General features: G+C 42.5%; 1 protein-coding gene across 1 annotated transcript in view; it reads right to left on the bottom strand.

The window, feature by feature from the left end:
* BANP (BTG3 associated nuclear protein) overlaps positions 1-27865 on the bottom strand; it is a 117787-nt gene that overhangs the window by 60015 nt on the left and 29907 nt on the right. The window contains exons 7-8 of the mRNA XM_017816086.1: positions 23654-23893; positions 6318-6485 (exon numbers count right to left, since the gene is read on the bottom strand). Of these exons, the coding sequence (XP_017671575.1) occupies positions 6318-6485; positions 23654-23893 (408 nt within the window). The remainder of the gene's footprint in view (positions 1-6317; positions 6486-23653; positions 23894-27865) is intronic.

Here is a 27865-nt window from a genome sequence, read left to right as displayed (position 1 = left end):
GCTCCAAGCCCTGTCTAACCTGGCCTTGGACACTTCCAGGGATGGGGCAGCCACAGCTTCTCTGGGCAACCTGTGCCAGGGCCTCTCCACCCTCACAGGGAAGAATTCCTTCCCAATATCCCATCTAATCCTGCTCTCCAGCAGTGGGAAGCCACTCCTGCCCCTCCAGGCCCTTGTCCAAAGCCCCTCTCCAGCTCTTTTGGAGCCCCTTTAGGCACTGGAAGGGGCTCTAAGATCTCCCTGGATCCTTCTCTCCTCCAAGCTGGACAAAGATCTTTACTAAGCCTCCGTCTTTCCCCTTTTCTCCCATTTTCATTACTTCTCGTTTTCTGTATTTTTTATTTTACAAAGGGCTAAGAAAGGCCACTGTGATTCAGCTGCTTCTCCAGGGCTCCCAAGAATCCATTCCCTCCTGATTTTGTCTTTCCATTGTGCTTCCCAGTCTCTCACCGTGTAATTGAATTGAATTGAACTCGACTTCTACCAAACCACAGTGTCCAAACACCTAATCCTTCATTTATAATGAGCATTTATTTTCTGATTAGGAAAATTATGCAGTCAAAGAGTATCAAAGAAAAATGAGCTGCAGCAGATAAATATATACATTATATGCACATACTGAAATACATTTTTAACTGTAAATCCAAAAGTCCTTATTTGTAAGTCATTTTTTGCTTCATAAGCCAGAAATTATGGTGCTTTTCAGAGGTGGGAAGAGGAGCCACAGCCTGAATAGAATCCCACTGTACATCTCACGTGGTCACCTATAAATAGATTCTACTTTGGCTTCACTGCAACAACCTCAGTTGGGTTTTTTCTTTATTTTGTTGGATTTTTTGGTGTTTTTTAGTTCTTAGGAAAAAAGAAGAGAGAGGACTCACCAGTGTCTAAAAACAAAACATCCTTTCTGAGTATTGTTTTTCCCCTCTACATCTCTGAGCAGACAAAAGGAATATTTATCCCTTTTTAAACATTCCCCATTAAAAACAAACACAAACATGAGGAGCACACACAGCTTGAAGAGAGGATGTGTCAGCACTCAGAAATCACAGTCCTGTAAAGTATCGAGCCTCACATCTACAATTTTGATCTCTTAGAGCATCCCTGGCACAGAGAAGCCACAGCTGAGCTCCTGCTCTGAAATCTTCCACTAATTCCAAAGGGGTAAGTTCAACATGAACCAAACGGCTTTTGTAGTGCTACCTTATCCATGGCGTTCCCAAAAACCCCTCTGCTAGATGGAATAGCTTTGGAGACACCCACAAGTATGGAAGATGCTGCACTGACCACTCCAATACAGAGAAAAAAACAACTGCAGAATATTCCTTTCTTTCAAGTTGAAATTGGACCCTGGTCTGGTGGAAGGTGTCCCTGCCCATGGCAGGAGGGGGAATGAGATGAGATTTAAGGACTCTTCCAACCCAAACCACTCTGGCATTCCATGATTCTTTCATGTTTTCCATTTCTTTGCTGCTTGTGCTTATGAGTCAAAGAAAATTGAGGCTGAGTGTGCTGAGTGTGTCTTCTCAACCCAATGGTCAAGAATTGGCCAAATGATCCCACTGAAGTGGTTTCTTCTGTCACATTCTCAGTGCCAACCCTCCTCAGACACTGCTGAGCAAGGCTGGATTTCCCAAAGGTAATTTTTAACTATTTCAAGGATATGTGTTTAATTCTCAGCTAAAATCAGTTTTAAGACAAAGGCAAAACCTTTGGCCTTTTTAATTCATTCCTATTCTACTTCATATTTATCAGTTGAGCATCTGGGTTTTCATTTTCACAGAATCACAGGTTGGAAAAGACCTTTAAGATCACCGAGTCCCAGCATCAGCACCATGTTCACCACCATCTGTGTCCCCAGGTGCCACATCCACATGTTTCTTGAACAATTCCAAGGATGGGGACTCCACCACTGTCCTGGGCAGACTATTCCAGTGCTGGATAAACCTCTCCTTTCCATGAAGAAATTTTTCCTGATATCCAACCTAAACCTTCCTTGAAGCAACTTGAGGCTGTTTCCTCTCGTCCTGTCACTTGTTCCCTGGGAGAAGGGACTGGCACCATTTTGGAAGTGGGTGTGGGGGGGACAGATTCTATGGCAGAGGGAATTCCTGCTCAGTGTCCTCATGGTTTGTACCTATAAAGTATTTTCCTAGTGCAGAGGCCTCCCAGCCTCACACTTCAAACCAGGATTTCTCTCCTTGCTTTCTGGTTGTGCAGTCCCAGCAAGGAAAGGTTAATGGATAAATCAGAAATCCTCAAACCCAAAAAGCAGGACAAACCCCATCCTAGAACAATGGAAATAAACCTGTGCACTATAAACCATTATCTCCCTCTGATTCAGCCAGGGCTAAAACCTCCAATATTGTAAAAAACCTTTGAAGATTTGGCTGCACATCCATTTTGCTGTGTGACACCTCAGCACAGGCTGAGCACTTCAGCCTAAATCTCCATATAAATCCCAAAGTCAGAGAACTAATTAAAAATTCCAACATGGAAAACTGTGATAACAGCTTGAACAATCTTAAGAGAAATTAAAAGAAAGGAAGAAGGCACTTTTCAATTAATCCTCCTCCCAAACCCCTCGTTTCCTGCGGCCCTCCCTCCACACACTGCCAAGGTCTTAAAAGGAAGATCCAGTTAAATTCTCGTGGCAGCCACTCTGGTTGGAGAAAACACGAGGAAAACATCCATTAGGTACTGAAATGTTGGCTCCAAGAGCAGAGCAACCATTGCAATCAACACCTCAATTCCAACCAAAGGCAACAGCAGAACCAGCTAAAATAAGGAAAACCAAGTTCTCCATAAATATAAGTCTGCTTGATGCAACCCATAAATCCTGTGGCTACTGTGACAATTAAATGTGAACAACCTCAATCAATATCTTCGGGGGTGAAGGATAAAGAAGGAATATCCATTTGTGTTTTCCTTCCTCAGACACGCTCGTTTGCAAATCTGTTTCTCTTGAACACAATCGTTGGATTTCAACACCAAACCCTCCTAAGGCTCCATAAGGACTCTGGGCTCAGCCTCCTGCTTTTCCATGTCATTTGTACAGTTAATTTTTCCATATGATACCAGAGCAGAGAGGAAATCTGTTGCCATTTTGACCATGACCCAAATCAAAGCCACGTGCTGCTCCAATTGTTAATCACAACAAGCAGAAAAAGCCTCAAAGTTTTGACATGGCCAATGAGTACATGAGAGTGAAGCTGAAGAACAATCCTCTTCTGATAGTAATTCAGAATTATTTATTATGTGTGCAATAATTCATTTTAAAAAATCAAAAAAAAAAATCACAAAATAGACGAGGTTGAAGTGACCTCTGCAGATCCTCTAAACCAATGTCCTTCCTCAAACCATGGGCAGTCAAAACCAGTTTCTTTGGGCTGAATCCAGGTGGATTTTGACTGTCTCAAAGAGGTGGTAGCAATCAAAATTCCTCAGTGCCAGAGAAAGCAAAGTCAGGTCAGAGGCAGATGAGCTTCAGGCTGCTCTATTCATATATTTTTTTTAAAATAAGGCAAATTAATTGCTGCTAAAAAACAGCTCTGAAAATCCAAGTCTCCCAGTTCCTAGGGGAGGATGTCCAGCACAGCACTGACCACGTGGATCTGAGAGTATTTCAGAAGTGTCCAAGGCCAGGCTGGACAGGGATTGGAGCCACCTGGGCCAGTGGAAAGTGACCCTGCCTAATGGCAGGGGGTTGGAATGAGAAGGTCCCTTCCAAACCAAACCATTCTGGGATTCTGTGAATAGAATATGCAAAAAACTACAATTCTATACCCCCACATCCTTCCCAGTGAAACTTGACACAGGTTTTCTTCTGCAACAACCACAGCAGGGTGGAGACCTGCCCAGGAGCACCTGGAAGCTGGACTTTAAAGCTGTACCAGTGGAAAAGGCAGTTTCTCAAGTAGCTGAATTTCACAGTGTTCAAGGCTCACCTTAAATTGCCCCCTGAAACAAATGCTCCCATAAAAACTGTCTGGGTTCATATAGAACACTTTCCAAAGCCATATTTGACAGCTCTGTTGTCATAACTGTGAAATACAGACCTCCTTTACTTCAGAGCTGTGAAATATTACTGTGAGCTGGCAGCAGGAATTCTGCTCCCTCCACTGTACAGGGGGGATAATCAGGAACAGATGCCTGGGAATTCTGAGGCTGTAATTCCATTGAGGGGTTTCAGGGATGTCAAGCCACAGTTCCTGAGCAGTTCCTGGAGTTACCTGAACACAGAGGTGGAATTACAGCCCTGTCATGCCACCTTTCAAAACATGTGTGAATCTACATTGTCTCTTAAATTTCTTTTCCCAATATCCTCACTGAGCCTCTCAACCTGCTCTCCTGTTCCTCCTCTTTCTCCAGGTGAAACACCACTCCTGCTTGGGTTTGGGTTGCAAATTCACTTTTCAAAGGACCACCTGATTTTGCAAAGTGCTCTGTTTTTATAAAGTGGGTCTGTTTTTTCCACAGTGGGTGAATTCACCTCCCACCTTTCCAGCCTCACAGAAAATGATGCCAAAGACGTTCTGAGGGAGAGCAATATTTTCAAGAAAATTACCCAAAGCCTCTGACTCCATGGGAACATTTTCACACACTGTTACCAAAGGCAGCTGTTCCTGTTATTGCCTGGACTCTGCTTTTGGCTGCACATCTGGACAGCCCTGCCAAGGACATGCCAAGATGCCTCAGCTGACCTTCAGCATCATCAGGACCAAAGACATCCCTACAAGGACATGCAGCCACCTCTTTGCTCTTTAGGGGACTTGGGAGATGAGATCCCTGCACAGGGAGAGATGCAGGTGCCATAAAAACAATCCTGGGGATTGCTGGACCACAGGCACACCACCAAAAATGCCAAGGTGGCTCTTGCAGAACCACCTCATCTCCCACCTTCTCAGACAGCACACGCTGAAATCCCACAATCCTGGAACGGTTTGTGTTGGAAAGGACCTTGAAGCTCATCCTGTTCCAACCCTCTGCCATGGGCAGGGACACCTTCCACTAGACCAGGTTGTTCAGGAGTTAATTCAGGTGGTCTTTTACCCACGGAACATCTTACTCACAAATTAATTTAGTGGAATTAAGGGGAAAAATGAGTTTTCAGCTTAACCACAATAAAAGAACCCACCAAAATTTATCTTATGGTCTTCTGAAGGCAGGAACTCACTGAGCCTAGCCTGTGTTTTCCATCTTTACACTGGTGTCTCCAAATCTCCAAAGCAGGAGATTAAATAATAGTTTTTAATAATAAATCTCAACACCACTCAAAGGGTGCAGTCTAATGAGCACAGGCCCCTAATATCCACTTATTCTAAAATACTGATTGCTAAGAGACTGAAAATAAAGATCCCATCAACATATAAGGCTTATGGTTATCATTAGGTTGATTAGTTGTTTTAATTTGAGGATTTTGGACGTGATTCTCTGTTCCAGCACATAAAATTTTCCATTGAAAGCAGATTTTGGCTTTCTTTGCATGAGATACAGTGGTTAGTGTTAACATGCAACCAAAAATTTTATGCAGGCAAATAAACTTCCTTCCTTTTCCTTGGGCTCCCTTCCAAACCCCTGGTTTTAATATCTAATGTACAAATGTCCCATAACGCTGCTTTATATTAAAAGCAGGAGCCAGAAATGTCCTCTGAGAACACTTCTTGGGTCAGGGTTTTTCAGTTGTTATTATTATTCCTGCCTCCATACCTACATGGAAATATAGAATCACCTACAACATATTTAATTCCTTCAGAGGAAAATCCTTCAAGAACAACCCTTAGCACGTCCCACTGACTGGTGTGAAAGGTCCAGTCACTGACTCCTCTGAGGAACAACAATTGCAGCAACATCTTCATTTTCTACTCAAAGAACTGAGCGTGGTGAAAATAAAACATATGAGAGCACAAAGCTGCATGAGCTGAATTTTTTAGTTAACACATGTGCAGGAACTGAAAGAGAGCAGGGTTAGATGAGATATTGGGAAAAGAACTGTTTATTGTGAGGGTGGTGAGGCCCTGGCACAGGTTGCCCAGAGCAGCTGTGGCTGCCCCATCCCTGGAAGTGTCCAAGGTCAGGTTGGATGGGGCTTGGAGCAACCAGTGGAAAGTGTCCCTGCCCATGGCAAGATGATCTTTAATGTCCTTCCAACCCAAAGCATTCCATGATTTTTTGACTGTATGTTCTCAGCATCTCAGTGAGGCTAAACACTCGCATTAACATTGAGGTATAATGAAAAACAAATGGAATTTATTATCACTGCGAGTTTTCCTTTCAGTTGGGGTTTGATTGGCTTTGGGGGGGTGTTGGTTTGTTACCTGAACCACTGTAAGAGGATGATGAAGGCGTTCTTCTGGAAAAGCTTTTCACAGCCAGGCTCTGCCCCCTCTGCTTCCTCCTCCACGCTGTCCTGCACTTGGAGTCGATGCTCTGTTTGATGCGGTACCAGTCGGACTCTGTGATGCCAAACTTGTAAAACAGGTGGCCTGGAATTACAAAGAAAAGAGGCAAAAATCGGCATAAACCTGTATTTCCAGAGAATTCCAAGATGACACACCCAGTCCCACACACAGGGTGAACGAAGGATCATTTTAGAACTGCCCACATTGCCTAAAGGAATACAGTGACCTCAACAAGGACCCCCAAAGCTGTACAGTGGTGTGATTCCAACAAACTTTATTCCCAAAGTTCAGTAATCATACATGCACAGTTCTGTCTGCCCATTGAATTTTATAATCTGCCCTTCCATCCACAGGAGCTGCACTGTTACATCCACACTGTGCAACACTGACAGAGGATCCAGCACTCTGAAGCCAAAATTGGATACAGCTTTATTTCTCACTGATAGTGCCCCACAATAAGTCTGATAAGCAGGAGACCATATAAAACTCCTATTAAACCAAACAAAAATAATAAAATCTTTTAAAGCTCAGCTCAAAATTGATCAGACTCCAATAAAAACAACGCAAAACGAGACCCTTCTGCAAACGTTACTCCTGGAATTAAGTCATTTCAAGAGCCACATGATGCACTTTGTAGCCTTTGGTGTTAAGTTGCCAAAGTGTTCCATAAACACAGCGCTGACTCAGGAGCTGAGCTGAGCGCTGGGAAGCAAAGCTCACCCAGACTGAGCCCTGCTGCCAACTCAAACCAGCTTTATCACCACGTGCAGCCCCTGAACCCGAAGGGAAAGCCCAGATACACCAGGAACAGAGAGTAAAATGATTACAAGAAAGACTTGGTTCAACATCTGCACAAATGGCTTTAAAAGTGGGAAGGAAACGTTGAGCAGTGTCAGCTGCTTTGAGGTCCTCCTCCTTTATTACTACAGACTGTGACCATTTCAGTGTGAGCTTCAGAGGGGTATTGATGCTTTTCTTAAAAGCATCAATACTACAACAAATTCATAATGCTCATGGCTGCAGAAAAAAAAAAATTGAAAAATCCAGTCACTGTCTGCCCATATAAGAAGGAAGGAGAGGATGGAGGGGATTCTTTGCACGGGCAGACAGCGACAGGACAAGGGACAATGGTTTTAAATTGCCTGAGGGCAGGGTTAGATGGGATATTGGGAACAAATTCCTTACTCAGAGGGTAGTGAGGCCCTGGCACAGGTTGCCCAGAGAAGCTGTGGCTGCCCCATCCCTGCAGGTGTCCAAGGTCAGGCTGGACAGGGCTTGGAGCAACCTGAGATAGTGGCAGGTGTCCCTGCCCATAGAATGAGATGAGCTTTAAGGTCCCTTCCAACTCAAACCATTTTAGGTTTCTATAATTCTATGAGGTTCAAAACCCCGGAATTCAAGCAGATCTATTTTTAACAGTCTCTAAAACTGTGCTTCTAAACTTCTCAGATTCAGATGTGCAATCCCACAGTTAAACAAGCCAAAGCTGTAACAGGAGCTTTTGCTCAACATAACAATGCTTGAAGTGTCTCTAAAATTCTTATTTTCTTTTTGGTATCAGTTTCTTTCATACCTTGCACAGTAAAATAATCTTTTCCACTTACTGAGCTTTCAATCTTCCTCTCAAATGGGATTCTAATCCTGTGAAGTACTTGCTTAAGCTGTTGTATATAGAATATATAGAACAGGACATGCTCTGTGACTGCAAGACAAATGATTTGAAGCCTGGAGCCACAAAATTCCAGGTTTGCACAAGCTAAAAGCTTCATAGTTTCCTCTGTATTACAAATGAAACCAGAGTCCTCAGAATGTGAAAGCTGCAGTTACTGAGCTTAACACAGCCAAGTGGAGAACTGTACCTTTTATGGCATCATTTCTGAAATATGTTGAATTTTTGATGCTCTGAGGTTTTTTGTAGATCTGTTTAAGAAGCCATTTGAACAAAGGAGAGAATATACAGGGGGAAAAAGACTGGCCCCGAAAGTGCCTCAAAGACCCCATGGTTTCTGATTTTAAAGCGACAGCAAGAACTTTACAACTCTTGTTGTGTCTCCAAAAAGGGGGTGGGAGTAGGAAAGGAGGAAACTGGGCTGAAATTACCATCTGCTGCTGTGCAACAGCTCCCTTTCCATAGGTGTCAGCAAAAGGAAAGCACATTCCATATTGTAAATCCTGAGTCCACGTTTCTCAGCCTGATCTATTACTAATGTGCATTACACAGAGAAATGGGCTCAGAAATGTTTGCAGGGATGTCCAATAAAAATAGTTGTGCTTTAACTCTTCACCCACCCTCAGCTGTCAGGATGTACAAAAGCACTTGTGAGTCCCACATAAAACACGATCATGTGCTCTGTGGTTAGTTTGGGGAAAAAAAGTCCATATTTCACCCATAAGTACATTTTAATGACTTTCACGTTGTGCTGCCCTGGTTAGAGAAGTGACTGATCAAGTGTAGTCAGAGGAAACTCTCAGGGAAAAGCTGTCTGGTTTGGAATTTTAACTACTACAGTGTAATCCCTGGGATATTCCAGGATGTCACTTAATTCAAGGAGAAATCAAAAGCAATATCAATTATTTGGGACAAGAGATCATCAGGTGCAGTGAGATGTTCATACTCAGGTCTCCCAGCATGAGGAAGATGATGAGCCAGAGCTGTGACATAAAACATCCCAGAAATTGCTGCCAGGGAAGGCAGGAAAAGACCTTCTTCACATGGAAAGAGAGTAGGTTTGGATTAGATATTAGGAAGAAATCCTTTCCTGGGAGAGTGGGAAGGCCCTGGCACAGGTTGCCCAGAGAAGCTGTGGCTGCCCCATCCCTGGAAGTGTCCGAGGCCAAGTTGGATGGGGCTTGGAGCAACCTGGGATAGTGAAAGGTGTCCCTGCCCATGGCAGGGGGTGGAATGAGATGAGCTTTAAGGTCCCTTCCCACCCAAACCATTCCATGATTCTACCCACTGATCACAAACACTATAATTTAATCAATGTGATAAGGAATGGCCATAAAGGGTTTACCATTCCCTTCATGGAAAGAACATGGCTCCACAGAGAAAAGCCCAGAAAACAGGTAACAAGCTAAACAGGGCAGATTCAGAGAAGATTTTAGACTACAGAGATCTAAACCATCAGGCAGATTTTTCAAGCCAGGCATCCCTATTTCTTTCCCTTAATTCCTCAAATTCCCACTTGCTGTTACAGTAATCAAAGGTGTAAAACTGGTCCAGACAACCCAGTGCTGTTTGCACTGATTTTTACCCCAGTTGCAGACTCAGCCACAGCATGTGCACATACAAATTAGGCATGAAAAGTTAGCCCTTAAGTCCAAAGATAGTTGATAAAAAGGTTCAATAAATTTCAGCAGTAAAATCTGTGAAGTTGGGATCACAACCTAAAATGTTATTCAGGTCTTGAGCAACCACACTTCCTCGCAGTCCTCCGGTGACTGAAGGAAAATATAATGTTAACGACAGTGGAGTAGTTTTGAAGCAGATAAAAAGTTCACCATGACATTAGAAATGTGATTTACCTGCAGTGGAGAAGGACATCCTGAAAACATGTGCAAACAATCCCGGAAAAGCAAAGCGCGCTGCCTCTGTTCCCTACCCGTAAACGATCCCAGGCGGGGGAGCTTTCAGCTGCCTCATTCCCTGCACGTCAAACACCCAAACACTAAAGCAGGATATTGGAAATGAGATGTTTAACTTAGGGAAGCCCCTAGCAGAAAAGGCAGGAATACCTAAGTGGGAAGGGATTTGACTTTTTCGGACCATTTCCTACCCAAAAGCAGCACAAACGCTGTGATTTTAAACAGCAAAGTGTCTCTGAGCCACAAAACACACATAAAAAATACATTCAGCAACATAATTCAGCACTTTGACAAAGAGATGCCCATTAAAGAAGGGGGAAGTGCAGGATTTGGGTGATTTAAGGCTGGCTGACTGTGTTTTTAGGGATCTTTTCATGCAGGGCAATGGATCGTTGCTGGTAACACTCAAAAAAAAGGATGTCCTTGCTTTGAAACACTAAAGGGCCAAAGTTCGCTTTTTTTGGGAATCTCACTTCCTAAACAAAGCTTTCTATGAAAACACACCAGAGACTTTCAAATAGTTCAGTTATTTAATAAATTCCAAGAGTTTGAGAGATTTCCATAAACCAGGTTGATCCTGGGAGTTTGGGAGACTAAAAGGTCTGCACAGGGAATTCATGGAGACACGAAAAAGGAGAAATCAGAAGCCAACATTCCAATCTCATCCAGCAAAAGCTCAAGAAGAAGACAAACATGCATCAGGAAAATCTAAAAAGTCAGCTTTAAAAGCCAGCAGGTGCATCAGGCTGAGCTTTTCCTTCCACATCCTGGATTAGAAACACAGGGAGAGCTTTGGGGAAGCTCCTATAAAATTAAAAATACTGACAATATTCAAAATAAATCTTTCTCTGATTCAAAAGAAAAAAAAAGGCTTGGAAATTCAAAGGAAAAAAAGCTTGGAAATGCAAAAGAAAAAAGGTGGTAAATGCAAAGGAGAAACTTGGAAACAAAGAAAAAAAAGCTTGGAAATGCAAAGGAAAAACCTCAGAAATGCAAAGGAAAAACCTTGTGAATGCAAAGGAAAAAGAGCTTGGAAATGCAGTGAAGATGATCTGGTACAAACACAGGGATCATCAGCACCGATGTCGGACACGAAGACACATTCCCAAACTTTGGGGGCATCTAATGTACAAAATAAGGAGAGAAAGGCTTGGGTTTTTCTAAAAACCAGGACTAATTCTAAAATAAGAAAATCCCAGGCAAACAATGTTCCTGAAAAAGTAATCCTCTCCTTCTCAAAGGTCAGGAGTCAGGCAGCAGACGAAACAACGCACAGAAAACATGAAACTGTAAAGAAATCTAATTAAGAACAAACTGAGGAGGAAGAAAAGACATTTGTAAGATCAAAACCAGACATGAAATATTCCATCCTGATACTGCATTCAAAATCAGCTCCTAAAAAACAAACTCCGTGTCAGGAGTTTGCATTTGGATATTGGATATTGTTCTCCACAATCTCCACATTTCCTTAGAAAATTAAAAGCTAAATCATTATTTTCATGAACCTGGCAGAGTTCCCTTTACGCTGAGATGGCCCAGAATTTCCTACTGGTTTTGCTACATTTGAAAAGATTAGGGAAAGTGTTACCACCAGAGAATCCAACAGCCACACGAATAAAATAAATACATATTTACATCATAAATACATAATCCAAACAGATTTGCTTCACTGCTCCTTCATTTTCAAATTTAACCTAATTTTTAAAGCTTCGAGAAAAAACAACAGGCTGTCATATTCATCACTCAAATCTTGAAGTGACAAAGAGAATCTTTTTTAAACTGACAGGAACATGATGGATAATCCGAAAAACAAGGGCTTCAGATCTGCCTGCTCCGAGTCGTGGAGAGGGGCGATTCTTCGGGGCCTTGGCTCACAAAATGCATTTTTCCTCAGCAGGGTCATACATTTGGAGGCCTTTTTATTAAACCAATAGCACATGACAACAGAATCTGCTGCACTAAACACTGGAACGGCCGAGGGAAAAATGAAGCACCTCCGAAGTTCCTTCTTGCGCCTTCAGGCTCCGACTCCTCCAACGGAATCAAGGGCTTGCACTGCCCATCTTGAAATCATTTTAAATGGAGTAATTGTTTACTCCTCCGACAGGATCTCCACAGCTGGAAGTTCTTCCCCCTCTCCAAAAATCGGAATGTTTAGGTTTGGGCAAAGGGATGAAGCGTCGTCCTCCTCCAAGGAAAAGTCGCCCGTTCCGGAGGGATGGCAGAGCCCTGGAGGCTCCTCCAAGTCACATCCATCATGTCACCTAATAATCACTTTCCATCCCATTGTTCTCATCCACAGTGGCCAAAAAGAGAGCTGTTAGAAACTTGGAGAGAGGCAGGAGGGGAGGAAAATGCAGCTACCAAGTAATTAGTCTGGTTTGCATCTTATTTCTTCCTATTTCTTTTTATTTCTGAAACAGTTCCTTTGTTTCATTGTTACATTTATCCCTTTCAAATTATCCCTTTCAAATTATCCCTTTCAAATCATCCCTTTCAAATCATCCCTTTCAGCCATAAATCCATAACCACCACGTGCTGAGGTACAAACTGTTCAGGGGGTACTTCCAAACAGCCCCAAATACAACTGAGATCCTCCTGTTTTACTACACACACATAAAGAAGGATTTACTAACCTGTGTCAGCAACCAGAATATTTTAAACAGTGAAACATATACTTATGAAATGTTTACAAAAATCTGAACTTTCCAATTGTCAGCTTTTAAAGAAAAGAAATGCTCTCTCATTGTTAAAGGAATGAGATTCTCTGTTTTCCTACTTATGGACAATATGATTAAGAGGATTTCTGCAAATAAATTTCCACAGAAAATTGATTATTTTATTATACTCTTGAAGTAAATTATAAAAATAAATAAACCTCAAAATTCCACACTATTCCCTTTCTGCTTGGACAACAGGAACTCAACTCCAGACTAGAGATCACTCCAAACCTTGGGCAACTTTGTGACAAAGCACGTAATTGCTCATTTTACAACTGTTTTACAACAAATACCTAGAAACTTTTTATCTCCAGTAAGAAAACAGCATGTTTTAGCTATATTTCAAGCAAACCAACAATTTAAAACAATGTTTTCTCATCCCAACTCCTAAACCAAATTCCAATTAATTACCTGTCTGGTAGGAATATCTTCTGGGATCAAAGAAATGCAGAAAAGTTCAACTACAATCAGCAACTACTTCTGAAATGCCAATGACACTGTTCAGACAAACTGCTGTTTTACAATTCCACGCCCAGAGAACACTAAAACACTTGGAAGAACAGGCAAGAAAGTTTTCCTCGATATAATAAGTTATATATTATTACATGATGAATAATAATAAATTACTGTATCATGCTGAGGAAACAATTCTGAAATTAACTTCTTTTAAACTGCCACGAAACAGCAACCAAAGTGTTTGCACGGCCAGGCTGGGTCTGAGGGACAGGTTAAAGTGAAAGTGAAGAGATGAGAAAACAGTTCTCATCCCAAAGGCAGGAGGTCTCCATTTCTCTGTAAAACACAGACAGAAGGGTTTGGATTTTCAAAGATTTCGAAATCAAACATTCCATGAGCAAAGGAAAGCCCTTCTCGATGGGTCTCTGGCTCAGGAGTCGCTCTGGCCATGCAAGAAATAACAACCAGCTGCCAATTACCAGAATATTGAACAGCTAATTTAATTGTCTTGGAATGCTTTGGGTTGGAAGGGATCTCAAAGCCCGTCCAGTCCCACCCCTGCCATGGGCAGGGACACCTTCCACTATCCCAAGTTGCTCCAAGCCCCGTCCAACCTGGCCTTGGACACTTCCAGGGATGGGGCAGCCACAGCTTCCCAGTGCCCTGTGCCAGGTCTCACCATCCTGACAGGGAAGAGTTCCTTCCCAATATTCCATCTAAACCTCCTCTCCTTCAGCTAGAAGCCAGTTTTACTAAAAGTTACTTTGTCTGATTATTTAATTAACATTTATTAATATTTATTTACCATATTTGTCTGAATATTTAATTTTTAACAAATCACAGAACCAGGGGAAACGCGAAAATTAAAATTATTTTAAATGCCCTTCTTCACATTAAAAGAACCCTACCAGAGGTTTCAAAAATAAAAGATTAAAATTAATTAGGATCTAGAATCTCCAAATTCCACCAAGGAATCCTGTTCCAAAGCAGAAAAGCTCCTACACACAGACACACTTCACACTTCTCTGAAAAAGCAGTCAGGCTGGTTTTACCTGTTTTACAACGAGCAGAACCTGCTCTGTTCTGCCTTATGGAGAGCCATAAGCATTCAAATATTGCCATCTAGTGGGGTGTCAAATTCCCACTCTGGCAAGAACGGACGGATTTTTATCCATTCCCGTGTTTGCTCATTCCCAAGTCCCTCCTGGCTCCTTCCAACTGCTACGAAAGGTCAGGGAGCTGCAGGACCAGAGAAGGGCTGTGGAATGGGACTGAGTGAATTAATTAATCACTGCAGAAATAATTAATCACTGCAGAAATGGAATATTTGTGATGCTCCTGGTGCACCCTTGGGTGGAAGCTCCACAGATCTCTGATGCTGACAGACTATCAACAGCTGCATAAATGGAACTATTATCAGAAATCAATCAACCAACCCCACAAGAAAATAATTCTGAAAACAAAGGGTTTATAATCTGAAAAGAGAAAAGTCTTCCTGTCATCTCCTATAGCCTTGCTACAGGTCACAAGTTTCATGAGAGCTCCTCCACTGTGCTGACACTGGACAAAGGACATTTTCTTATAGTTTTTTCCCCCATTTTTAAAAAATGTCCCACATTTGCTTCTATTTTTTCCCCCACCTTTAAAAAATGTCCAACATTTCTTTCTGTTTTTCTGCCCCATTTTTAAAAAAGACGTTACTTGCTCTAAAAATCATCTTGCAAAAATCCAAACACCCGGCAAATAAAAGGAGATACCTTGGAAAGAGAAGATCTGTGTTTCATTTCCTCCCCAAATACTCATGGAACATTCGGGTCCCAGGATGAAAGCAGAGCTCTGCACTCCCTACAGCTGGAGCTGGACAGCTGGAAATGGCAGGGGCACAATTCCATATGGGTTGCACAGGCATTTTCATCCCAAATGGTTTTTCCTGAAGATCAGGACCTAACGACTCCGACACTTGTTTGACTTATTCAGCCACTAATGATCTCCTTCCAGATAAAACACCTAATGAGCTCGTGACAACCATTAGTTTCCTTCTGCATTTTTAAAATGCCCTCACAGGATATCAAACTTGGAGCCTTCAGTTAAATTTACCTCTTAGTTTTGCACATTTAAAATGTCAGAACGGTCATTTGTGATCACAGTCAGCTTTTCCTTGCTACTCCTTGCTATAGCCTTGATATCTCTTTTCTTCTCTGGGAGAAATCCCATAAAGTTGTCTCTGTGCTTCGCAACGGGACACAGCTCAGTGTATGATGTGATCATTGCCAAAGGATCAACTGCCTGCTTGGAATCAGAGCCCGTTGCTCCAAACAAATGGAATCACCTCAATCGAGGCAATAAATAAACGCTTCTGATTTTAGGGAGCTGCTGCCAATAACCACATATAACAAATAAGCACATATAACAATAACCACACGTAACATGGGGGTTGACAGGCACAGTTTTACAGAGAAGTTGATTAAACAGCTGTTTGTGTTCCGTGGAGCAGCACAGTGTGCTGTGAGAGGAGCAGAGCCCACGGAAAGGGGGGGTGTTGTTCCCACCACCCCTTCCCGAGCCGGCCCGTTACACAAGCGCTGCCTCGGGAGCCCATCTGGATGGCAAAGGGGCTGCCAAGAAAAACTCCCTGGTGGATCAACAATGCACATCTCCCCCCTTCCCAAGGAGCTCGTGGCTTTGGGAAGGACAGAAACCCCAACGACATTCTCCTCGCAGGCGGCCGGAGGCACCTCCTCCATCGGGTTTTTAACCCTTGGGAGATGGAGAAAGGAAAGTTCAAAGTCAGGAAAGTCTGTGACTTTCTGGAATTCAGTTCAGGAGGCTCTGTGAGCTCCCCGCTCTCCCTGCAGGCAGCAATGCCTTTTCCAGATGAATATACAGAAGTTTTGTGTGGATCAATCCGTGGTTGGTGGCTGAGCTGCTTTTCCTCTCCAAATGTCAGGGATCAAACACTTTCTTAGACTCTTCGTGTCTTCTAAAACCACACTGTAAAAGCTCAATTTGGTCGTTTATAGGCTTTCAATAGTAAATAATTCTTGTTTGGAGCCTGTTGGAAGTTCAGTAGGAGATTTTATTTATGCCAGGACTGAGCCTGAGTGACACTGAGTAACCAGCAGCCTCCTCTCCATGTGGTGACAGTAAAGCACACCCTGCATCCATCTGAATTAGGCCCTAAAGGGACACCACCAGTGCACACTGGAGTAACTACTCTGCAGACAGTCATAACACTGGAGCAGTTCCATATGAGGAGGAATGAGCCCAAAGAAAACAGTGATTAATACAAGGGTGATACAAAGAGTTCTCTGTTCCACTTGTAACTTCAGAGCTCCGATGGATCTGCAGTGCTGATAAAGATGATCCTTGGACATCACACTCAATACATTGATCATAAACAGTCCAATGCCTCTCACAGGGTTTGGGTTCTCACACCAGGATTGTTAATATGTGAATATCTAATGATGTCTGAAATCCACACAAGACTCCCTTGATTGTCCTTAGAAAAAAACCAGCTTTTGTTCAACTGAGTTACAACAGTTGTAGCAATAACTTTCCCAATGAGCACATCTTCCAGTTGCCCAACTTGCTGGTTTTTTCCTCACTCCTGAAGCAGCATTTAAAGTCACTCAGAAAGCTGCTTTCATGCTTCCAGACTGTTTTTAGCTGCCTCTGCAGGAGTGAAGACCTGCACACTTCAGCACGTACTTGAACTAAGTCTGGCCAAAGCGGGAAAGTATCAAAGGATGGAACAACTGTGGCAAGAGGTGGTCCAAGTGACCTCATGCATTCATTTTCTATTTTCTGCAGAGCCTGCAAACTCAGCAGTGCCTGACAGCACATCACACACCATCAAGTCACACACATCACAGCTGGGACTGACAGCAGCTGCTACATCCAAGAGTGGAAAATGAAATTCCTTGCTTGTATAGCACAAGAACGACAAGAGAAGTGGGAGAAGGAGAGAGAAACCACACAATTGATTTTATTTCCCAAAAATCGCTGCCTTTATTTCAGTTTATAAACAGTAACTGGCCAGGAAAGTAATTGAAATAAACAGAAGTGCCCAGGAAAGAAGGAAACACGAGGCAGCACTAAATTCCAGCCCGTAGGAAGTGCCAGCAGTGATGCCATTTCTGAGAACTGTGGTGCTGAGATAAACTCAATGGGTTCTCCCATTATCTTCCTGCCCAACCTCAAAAGAGGTTATCACTGCCCTCCATGTGGCAGCATTTAATTGATTCACAAAGCAGCAGCTATTTGGAACTGAAGCCAGACTTTTGCAGCTCTGAGAAGACAACATGTGTGAAAGGAGCAGCTCTGCTGCAGCACACAGCCCTTCCCCAGGGTGCTGGACCAACAGGGGTTAAGGATTTTCAGAGAGGAGAAAATGCTTTCTGTCACTTCTTTCTTTTTGAAGATGGGCTGAACTCCCTGACTTAGCTTCTCACTCTCCTGAGTATGAGATAGTCAAACTCTCCCTCCTCTCTCCCCAAATTCTGTCCCTAAGAACAGACTTATGGACTTCACAAGGAACCAAACACAGCTTTTTGGACATTGCCAGCAGGAGGAGGCCCTCTTGGTGAGACTCAGAGCAGAGGTTTTTGACCAGCAGACGGCTCAGGAGGACCTTCTTGCCCTCCCCATCTGGCACAGGCACGATGCTGCAGAACTGGGCACGTTCTTCTCTGCTGGTGCTCAACCCTCCACACTGAAGTGAAATCTGTCCCCCCCTCAGCCGTGACCTGGCAGCTGAGGAGAAATGTGCTACAGCACCTCAGCTGAGCACCTGGGCCAGTGGAAGTGTCCCTGCCCATGGCAGGGCATGGAACCAGATGAGCTTTAAGGTCCCTTCCAACATAACCATTCCAGGACTCCATGATAACACCATAGGAACAGGCTGAAGTAAATAATTACTTCCCAAGAACTACAGTCCGTGGGATTTATCACTAGGAGAATAAATGTTGGCAAAAAGGATTTCCAGGGACCACAAGATGAGCTCATCCACCAGATAGAAACCACATAACTCCTGTTCAGGCTACTACAGCTTGGAAGGTTAACTAATATCCTATAGAATGAGGAAAGAGATCAGAGATCCTCAGCAAATCATTAGTTTGAGCACTGCCACTATCCCATAGCCCATTCTCTTCCCCCTAGACCTCCAGATTATCCAGAGGTATGACTGATTCCCAAGTTAGCTGTCATCCCCCATCAAGGGGATGGACTGAAATGACAATTAACAATGTAATTCCAACAATCTAAATTAGAGAAATCCATCAATTTCTAGTGCTGATGAAAGATTAAATTAGAGATAGGATAAAATGCCAATTTGGATAATTTTCCTGGAGCTCTCCAACAGTCTCCTGATGGAATTCAAGATCTGGATGCACAACTACAACTGCTGATATTCCAGAATTGTAGCATCTTGGTGTAATACTGGTAACCTACTGTATGTTGCTATGTATCTAAAAGTCAGTGACTAGAATGATATTCAGAAATGAGACACAAAGAGCCCAAAATTATAAACAGGAAATGAAAGGAAGACAGAGAAAATGCAAAAAAAGTGTACAAAGGTTAGGAAGGAAATAAGGATATAAAAGCAAAAATGGGTATAGTTAATAAAAATACAGTAATAAAAAGGGTTTTTAAATTATAAAGCTAAAAAAAAATAAAAATACCAAATATATTTTGTATTTATAGGGCATATCTTCAGTAACTGAAATGTTTGTTTATAGTACCTGAAGGGAGACTACAAGAAAGATGGAGAGAGACTATTTACAAGGGCCTGGAGTGACAGGACAAGTTGGGAATGGCTTCAAACTGCCAGAGGGCAGGGTTAGATGGGATATTGGGGAAGAAACTCTTCCCTGTGAGGGTGGTGAGGCCCTGGCACAGGTTGCCCAGAGAAGCTGTGGCTGCCCCATCCCTGGAAGTGTCCAAGGCCAGGCTGGACGGGGCTTGGAGCAACCTGGGATAGTGGAAGGTGTCCCTGCCCATGGCAGGGAGTGGAAGGACATGAGCTTTAAGGTTCCTTCCAACCCAATTCCATGATTCCATGATAACAATTCCATAAAATAACAACAGCCTGGAGGATCTCATAAAACAAACCCACTGGTGAGAAACACCAGAGCCAACAGTTCCTCTGTGAGAACTCACTGCCCTTCCTCCAATATTTAAGTAATAATACTTAAGACAGAAATGGGGTATTTTTGTTGTTTATCCTGCATTGCTATTAAAGATCAACATCTTCATTCCAAAGAAGAAGCTGGAGCAGCAGTGACTGACCACACATTTTACAGGACACCAGTGACCAGCTGCTTAAACTGGCCCAACCTGCCTTATGTTTGGGGCTGTGTGCAATAATATATATATATATATAAATATCTCATCTAAGTGACATAAATTACCCAGCCAAATATGTTTCCTATTAAGCAAATGTGTGTGGGCTGCTGTTGTGTCAGTTTGTGTGGAGCAGCACCAGTGTTTAATTCTGTTTGGCCTCAGTTGAGGACACAACTTCTCTCACAGTGGATTAACATCTCTTACAACTAATCCACTAGGAAAGTGGTCCCATCCTGACTGGAAAAAATATTACACAGAACAGAAACACTGAGCTTTGATCACCAATTTCTTTCTACCCTATATTTTTAATTATGTCTTAAAAAGTGAAAACGTGCCATTTCAAGCAGAATATACATCATTTACAGTTAAAAATCAGACTTTATCATTAGGTATTCCCAGATAACACTTTATTCCTATGGCATTTAGATGACAGGGATGGATTCTGGATGAGATAAATGCTAACTCATGAAGGAAACTGGGGAAAATTCACTCTACACGGTAATTTTGGAAGCAGATGGGAAAATTCAACACAACAGGACAACTTTCAGCACAGTTTCCTGCCCTCTGCAGCACTGGGGGTTTGGGTGGGGTACTTACGGTTTTGAGTTGGTTTTTCTCAGCAACAATCATGTCCCTGCCATGAGAGTTATTTCAATACAAATAGTTCCCTGAGTAAGAGATGCTTTATGGAGCCAGAGGATTTCTGGGGTCCCAAAACACAACTGAACCCAGGGCACAGTCTCCCCTTAATGCAATTAGTGATCAATTAACTAAAACTGACAAATGAGGGAAAAAATGATTGGTGAGAGTCCGCAAAAACCCACGTGCAGAGCAAGAGGACTGCACAGAAATTACACACTAACAACGTTATACACACTAATATATATATATAAAATATATGTGTATATATAATATGCACATGTAAAATATGTAAATATAAAAATATACATTATATATATAACTAATGTTATTTTGTTTTCATTTAATTAGATTATTGTGAAGAAGAAGAACCACTGATAGATTTTCTTTTCTGAACTTCAGAAATCCCCTCTCAATTTTTGCCAATGACATGTAAAATCATTCTTTGTATTATCAAATGTCTTATAAATTTCTGAATTTGGGAATCTGTTTTTTCCAACTCACTTGTGGAAATCACTGCAAAATCTCCAAAGAACTAAACCTGTATTTTCTGTTGTGCAAAGAAAATTACAACTGAGGATGTTCTTGTATCAGATTTCACCAGAAAATGTCTCCATTTTTAGTAGGGCTGAAGTAATGAGCTATTTAATGACATATATTGTGTTTAAGTCATTTTGGTTTCGTGCCCAAAAACTCTCTCCTCTACCACAGCCACCCCACAGGCAAATTCATCCCACAAGTGAAAATTTATCCTTCCAAAGATAAACTTTCCTCTCTCTTGTGGTGAACCTTGTGCAGTGGATCAAGAATTTTTAATAAACACACATCTCTTCATTTTCTATACTTTTTGCACATTATACAAAATATCTGCTCTATTAAACACAGATTTGCTTGGTGTTTTTCTTACAGAAAAAAAGGATGGAATATCTTTCCACTGACAAACTGCAAGAAAAATAAAATCCTTTCTATTGGCCTGAGCTCCTCCAGCTGTGACTGGCAAGGGTGAGGCTGATGACACTGGATTTTTCATTTATGTTTAAATTAATGCATCGAAGTCTCACCAGAGCAGAATCAAACCACATTGTTGGGACAAGCACCTGAGGCAGAGCTGCACTCAGATTTTGGTCAGTTTTATGGAACAACAGTTCCCTGATAAAAAGCAGCTGGAGTGTGGAGAGCCCTGTGGGACAGCAGGGCTCTTCCCAGTAACCCTCTGGCAAAGACGAGGGATGAAATCATGGCACAGATGAACTCACCAGGAGTTCTGCCACCGAACTGAGCACGGGTACAACCTCCCCTGGAAAGCTGGGACTCATCCACAGCCATGAACAGACCACTGAAATCCAACCTCGCTTCCACTTAATTACTCCCAGTGATGACAAATTAAGTTATTCTGTGCAATCATCATTTCTGGACCACTGTTGCTACTGTTAAATTTGCTGCTTCATCAAGTTAACACGAGTTTTCTTCATTTGCTGCCACAGGATTCTTTGTCATGGTGGTAGCAAATCTCAAGAACCATTAATATTTTGGTACCCAAACCAGTAAACTCTGGTCAGACCCACACAGGAGGGATTTTTTGCACAGGATATCCACAGTCCCTTGTTTTTTATGGACTGGTTCCCAAAATAAAGCAACACACTGATCAACGTGAAGAAGAAATAAAGGTGTTTTTCAGACACCTGGATCTCAAACCCTCCAAACCGCGCTCATGACATCAAAGACAGTCATTCAGTGCTCATGATGCACTGCTCCTACATCTGTACCATTCCAGACCTTTTCCAGCTGCAGGAACCACTTCCATAATCCAGTTTCTTCATGGTCAGAATGCCTCACAGAAATGACATAATTCCCAGCTGGAGCACTTGGTCACATGGGCACATTCCTTCCCCTTGCTCACATCTTCAAAAATCTGATTTTCCTACACAACCAATTCCAAACTGACTCGTGTGATTTGTGCTCAAGGATTAAAGTGATGGGAAAAGGGCTGCCTGGGACTTGCTTTAGCACTGGAGAAAGATCCATTTCTTCATGTCCCCAAAAACTACTGTCAACAAAAATCTAAGTTTTAAAAACACACTGGAAAAGCATCATTTACTTTGATGAGATCAACAGACAAAAAGGGTTTGGAGATCAGAACTAAATTATTGTATCTCTTAAAAATATGTATTTAACATATCTGCAGAAGAAGCCTGAAGTCTTCTTCAGGTAAGTAATGAGACAAAACTTGGCCTAACACAGCCAACTGAGGGGGTTAGTTTTGGGAATCAGTGTGCCCAAAATAGCCAGAAAACCACTAGAAACAACAGCAGGTCAACAGGACTGTGTTTCCTCAGCTCAGTGTAAGCAAAGCACAGCAGTGGCATCATCAAACTCTCCACATTTCCTTCCCTGTACCTATCCCACACATTGTCCCAAGAGAAGCATAAAAACATCCAATTCTTCAAGCACCACTCCAAACAGGCTCTCTCTGGCCATGTTTTTAAGCCTTCACTGCAATTTTAACTTAGCAATTCCATACAAAACTCTCTAGTATAACAAATTATTCCCACTTCAGGTGACCAACATAAAATGTGACTACGAAGAATCTTTTAACTACAAGATCTATTGGTTTATCAGAATCCAGTTCAAGGATCATCCAGTCCAACTCCTGGCCCTGCACAGGACAGCTCAAAATCCCACCATGTGCTGAGAGTGTTGTCCAAATCCTCCTTGAGCTCTGGCAGCCTTGGGGCCCTGACCACTGCCCTGGGGAGCCTGGTCAGTGCCCCACTACCCTCTGGGAGAAGAACCTTTTCCCAGTATCCTGGATATTCTAATTTCCTGGAACTAAATTGCAGAGAACAGACTTGGCTGACCTCAGTGTATTCACCAAGTCATCCTCTGCTATAAGTCACGCACATCCAGACCCTTCTTCACTTATACAGCCAGTGGCTGTGCCTACCACATTCTATAGAAAACCATGTTTGATTCCTTTTAAATTAACAAAAACTGTGCCTTCAATACAAGTAATATCTGTTCATTACTCCATAATAGCTTAAATAATCAAAAGATTCGTGCACACTGGAACAGAAACAAGCCCATCAGCATCGTGTGAGTCCCTGCTATGAATCCATGGATTTTATGATACTGAGATTGCAAATTTCTTCCATCACAATCACAGCAAATATTTGGAAATAACACACAGCAATGGGAAGTAAAAAACTAAGATCCAAGACCATCCTGCTTTGAGCACTTGAAATTTGCATCATTTGCTTTATTTTTTGTTCCATTATCTGAAAAAGGAATGTTTCTCCCATATTTGCTGTGCTCACAGGTGGCAGCTCTGAAAAAATCCGAATTCAGAATTCAACACCGAGGAATCTGCGGTGAACACGCACAACAAACTGAATGAAACCAGCCCCTTGGGATTCCTTCAAAAGCAAAACCCACCAAAAGTTGCAACACCAACACAGGCCCCGCTCTCACAAAACCCAATCTGCGTTTCGGAATTCCCGGCGCGACACTCACAGCGAATCCCGTAAATCATGAGCGGGTCCAGCTGCTTCTTGCCGTGCTTGCCCTGGCCCGAGAGGTTGGAGATGGCCTGGATCTCGCGGTGGAACAGGTAGTCCAGCAGGGTCAGGGCCATCTTCTCGGCCGTGCGGCAGTTGGTGCTGATGTGCAGCATGTCCGCGGGCGTGATGGGGCAGCGCACCCGCATCTCGGGGTTGTTCTCGTCCCCCAGCCACGTCCCGTTGGGATAATCCTCTGCAAACACAGATCAGACACATTCTGGTTGTGCCACCAGTCAGGTTCAACTTACAGCCAACGTCTCTTATCGTGACCTCTCCAAGTTTTCCTCCCAGTCTCCAAAACCTTTCAAATTTGAGCATGAAAAGAGGCTCGTGGGATCTGCTACTGATAAAAATTACTCTCAAATTCAGACCAAATTATTGCCATTCACATTCTGGCCTTGCCAGGATCTGGTGCAGTTAGTCCAGATGTCCAACTCACTCTCAGATGCCTTTTAAAGTGTCTCACACCAGAGAAAACGCTCCAGTCACAGTGTTCTCAGGCAGTCTTAGTCATCTCCTAAAAATGAAGATTACTGCAATGCCACATTATTCTGAAAGCACAGCTCATTTCAAGCAGCCAACAGCTTTGAACCACATTTTCCCCCCCAAAAAATATCAGATAAAAAGGAGTCTAAGCAGGATAATAAATTTAAGAAATTACTATCAATAGTGAATTTGTTTAATCACTTAAAAGGAGTATCTCAAGCAATGACAATCATTTAGAACGTAGCCAGAGATTCCCCAAAAAATTTCGGTCTTTCTTCAAATTTACTGGCTACATTATTTTCTAAACAACCAGTTGACCAAGGAAAAGGCCCAGCATAAAGATAATTAATCAATCACTAATCATCTGCCAAGTGACTCTTCCTTTCTATTCAAGTGTAAGATCATTAGGAGCAGAGCTATACCCACCAACACATATATTCTATATATTAAGAAGCTTTTTTATTTCTGTTCCTGCTTGTCAGTTTGGCAGAAAAAAAAAAAAGGAACACTAGGAATTAAATTGATTAAATAAAATTAATTAAATTCAAAGGAATACTATGCTCTCACTTAAAATTAATCTGTGCAGACAATGCCAAAAGTTAGTGGATTCAAGACTAACCAGAAACTAGAACAGAGCCCAGGACCAATTCCTGCTTAAGTGGAGGATGGAACACAGGACTGAGGATGAGACTCATTCCAGACAAAACCAAAAATTCCAGTAGAATTCTTGACAGTGATAATAGAAATGGACAGAAAAACATCCCAGTAGTATTTCAGTGTTCACTGACAGGGACCATTTGGATTTGATTTCGATGTTTACTCAACTCTGTGCAGTAAAACAAGGCTTCCTGGCTCAGGGGTCACTCAGCCCTTCCATACCAGAGGGTTACAGTAATTTATTGTGAATAAGCCATTCAGTTACATGACTGATCTTGCATTAAGTGACTTTCAAGGAGAGCTTGGTGGTATGTACAGCCACAAATTCCTGGGACCCACAACCCCTTGTCACTAAACAGGGTGACAGAGCTCACAGCGACCAGCGCCTCCTTTTCACGCTGAGCAGGACCCTGAGCAGCATCTGTATTTCCAAATCCTGGCCTGGGCTAAGCAGCCTGAGCTTTATCAGACTACAAGCCAAAAGCAGTAAATAAAATATAACATAAAAGCAATTCAAACACTAAAAGCTGCTTTTCCAACGTGACCTCTGGGTTGAGTCACAGTACATGTCAGGGGCAGGTTTATTGTGATGAAAAACGACAGGATGGAGCAAACGTTGGATTGTGCAACACTGAGATATCACTGGGACAGCAGATTATCAGGGAATCCTAAAATGGTTTGGGTTGGAAGGGACATTAAAGATTATCCTGCCATGGGCAAGGACACCTTCCACTAGCCCAGGTTGCTCCAAGCCCCGTCCAACCTGACCTTGGACACTTGCAGGGATGGGGCAGCCACAGCTTCTCTGGACAACCTGTGCCAGGGCCTCACCACCCTCACAGCCAAGAATTTCTCCCCAATATCTAATAATTGGTAAGGAAAAATATTTTTTACTGATGTATGTAGCAACTCATCCCTCAAACTTTTGTCTGCTGAAATCGGAACTTATATATATATACATATATATATATTTCATTTCCACCTTCCTTTTTACCCTGAGCATGTAACAGGGCACACTGGCTGATTTCTGCTCCCAGAACCAGGTGCCATCCAAAAAAATAAGGTGGTTGGGATGAATTCCAGCTTGTTTTGAATGCCACTGTGTCTGGGCTCACCACAAGTCTGGTTAACATTATCAGGGAAAACAACAGGCTGTTCCTGAAGATAAATTGCCTGGTTTCTAAAAATTTGGGCAGAGCTGGCAAAGCAAAAACATCTCCAGATAAATGTGTATGTTTTTCAAAGACATTCTAGGAAGCCTAAGTAAATTATTCTCATCCTATCACAAACTTATTTCCTTACCAGTTGACAGGATTGCTATGGGATATAGGAGCTATTCCTCCTTATGGAACACCTTTTGCCTGCAGACTTGCTTAACAAACCCTGTTAACCTACGTGAACCAAAGGTTTTTTTCAATTTGCAAAATAATCTCTTTTTTCTACTGGCACTGAGTCCAGAACATACTGTTTTTACCACATGCAACTGTTCTTTTATTGCTCACAGGCTGGAAAAAAAGACACTATCTTGTTATTCTGACCTATGACCACAATCCCCCCATTAAATTATCTCTTGTATTTTCCTCCTGCTTGAAAAGTTTCGACAGAAAGGGAATTTATTTTACAATCATCTTGCATTAAGCAGGACTTGCATGACTGGAGTTAACCATGAATCTACTGTCTCACTGCAGGGCACAAAAGCTGAATTATTCTTTATAATATATAAAAATCATGCCTATCAGGCTGCCAACACATTTGGCACTTTGCAGGGAGCAAACACAGGATTGGCACATAAAATCTGGTGAAAAGAGAAAATGCAGTGCCACTTCTGAGCGAGGCAGAAACACTCTGAGCCCTGGTGTGTGTGGGGGAGATGGAATGAATAAGGGAAGAGAAAAGAGACTGGGAGTTGGATGTAAATTCCCTCTGAACAATTAAGTACATGAACACATTAATAACTGCATTATTTGAAGTTCCTACACTCAAACATCCTTTAATGCTTTTGGAATTGTTCTTTATTTGTATTATCAGGTTTGTGTGTGATATCTAGAGAGAATCTGGATGAGCTGAATTATTTAGTACATCCACTGGAATACCCACACACTGACTGAGCTCTGCACAACCACACTCAGCTGCTTCTACTCCTTAAAGACTTCCAAAAAATCAATAACTGGGAGCTGGGAGGAAAAGCACATTCAAAGAACACACTTTTCTTAAAATTTACACACTCACCTGGAACTCAGTTAATCACCTTTCTTATTTTGCCCTAAAGTATTTTTCTTTCCCTAATTAATTAAGAACTTCTTTCCATGAGAGTGGCAGAGCACTGAACAGCTGCTCGGGGAGGATGTGGAGTCTCCCTCTCTAGAGACATTCCAAATCCATCTGGATGTGTTCCTTTGTCACCTGCTCCAGGCGACCCTGCCTTGGCAGGGGTTGGACTGGACGATCTCCAGAGGTCCCTTCCAACCCCAACTATTGTGGGATTCAGTGAATTTTCCTAATGACCTCCCTGCATTTTGAGTGCTACGTGGAAAGCTACTTCCTTGCCTTTTTTCACACCAAATATTGTATCATCACAGAAGTGGCTCCTGATCATTTTTACTTCCAGTGCAAAGCTCTGTCAGTTCAAGCTGGTTCCCTCTCTGCACTCAGAACCTCATTGCCAGGACACACTAATTTCTAGTTTCTCCTCAGTGTGTTTTTTTTAAGATCAGGAAATTTCCCTTTATCTCCATTCTACTGAAGCCAGAACTAATTCACTTTTCAAGGCTATTTTTGAATCTTTTTTCCTGTACTAAGTCCATTCTTTTCTCTCCCAACACCGCTGACCATCCCGGTGCTTGGGCAGGGACGTGCCGAGGCTGCCACGCAAACAAGGATTTCTGTGAAAATAGGAGGAGCCCTTTTGAGGTTTGCAGCAAGAAAACCCCTGTCAAGAGAACACAAACCAGACAGGAGTTGCTGAGGCTTTCAGGCTCCCTCTGGACATGTTCTCCCACCCAGGGAGATGAGAGACATCGAG

This window comes from Lepidothrix coronata, unplaced genomic scaffold (assembly GCF_001604755.1).
Source record: "Lepidothrix coronata isolate B3197 unplaced genomic scaffold, Lepidothrix_coronata-1.0 Scaffold54, whole genome shotgun sequence".
In the NCBI taxonomy this organism is placed as follows: Eukaryota; Metazoa; Chordata; class Aves; order Passeriformes; family Pipridae; genus Lepidothrix; species Lepidothrix coronata.
The sequence above is the reverse complement of the archived record's forward strand: the minus strand, read 5'-3'. Positions and strand labels throughout refer to the sequence as shown.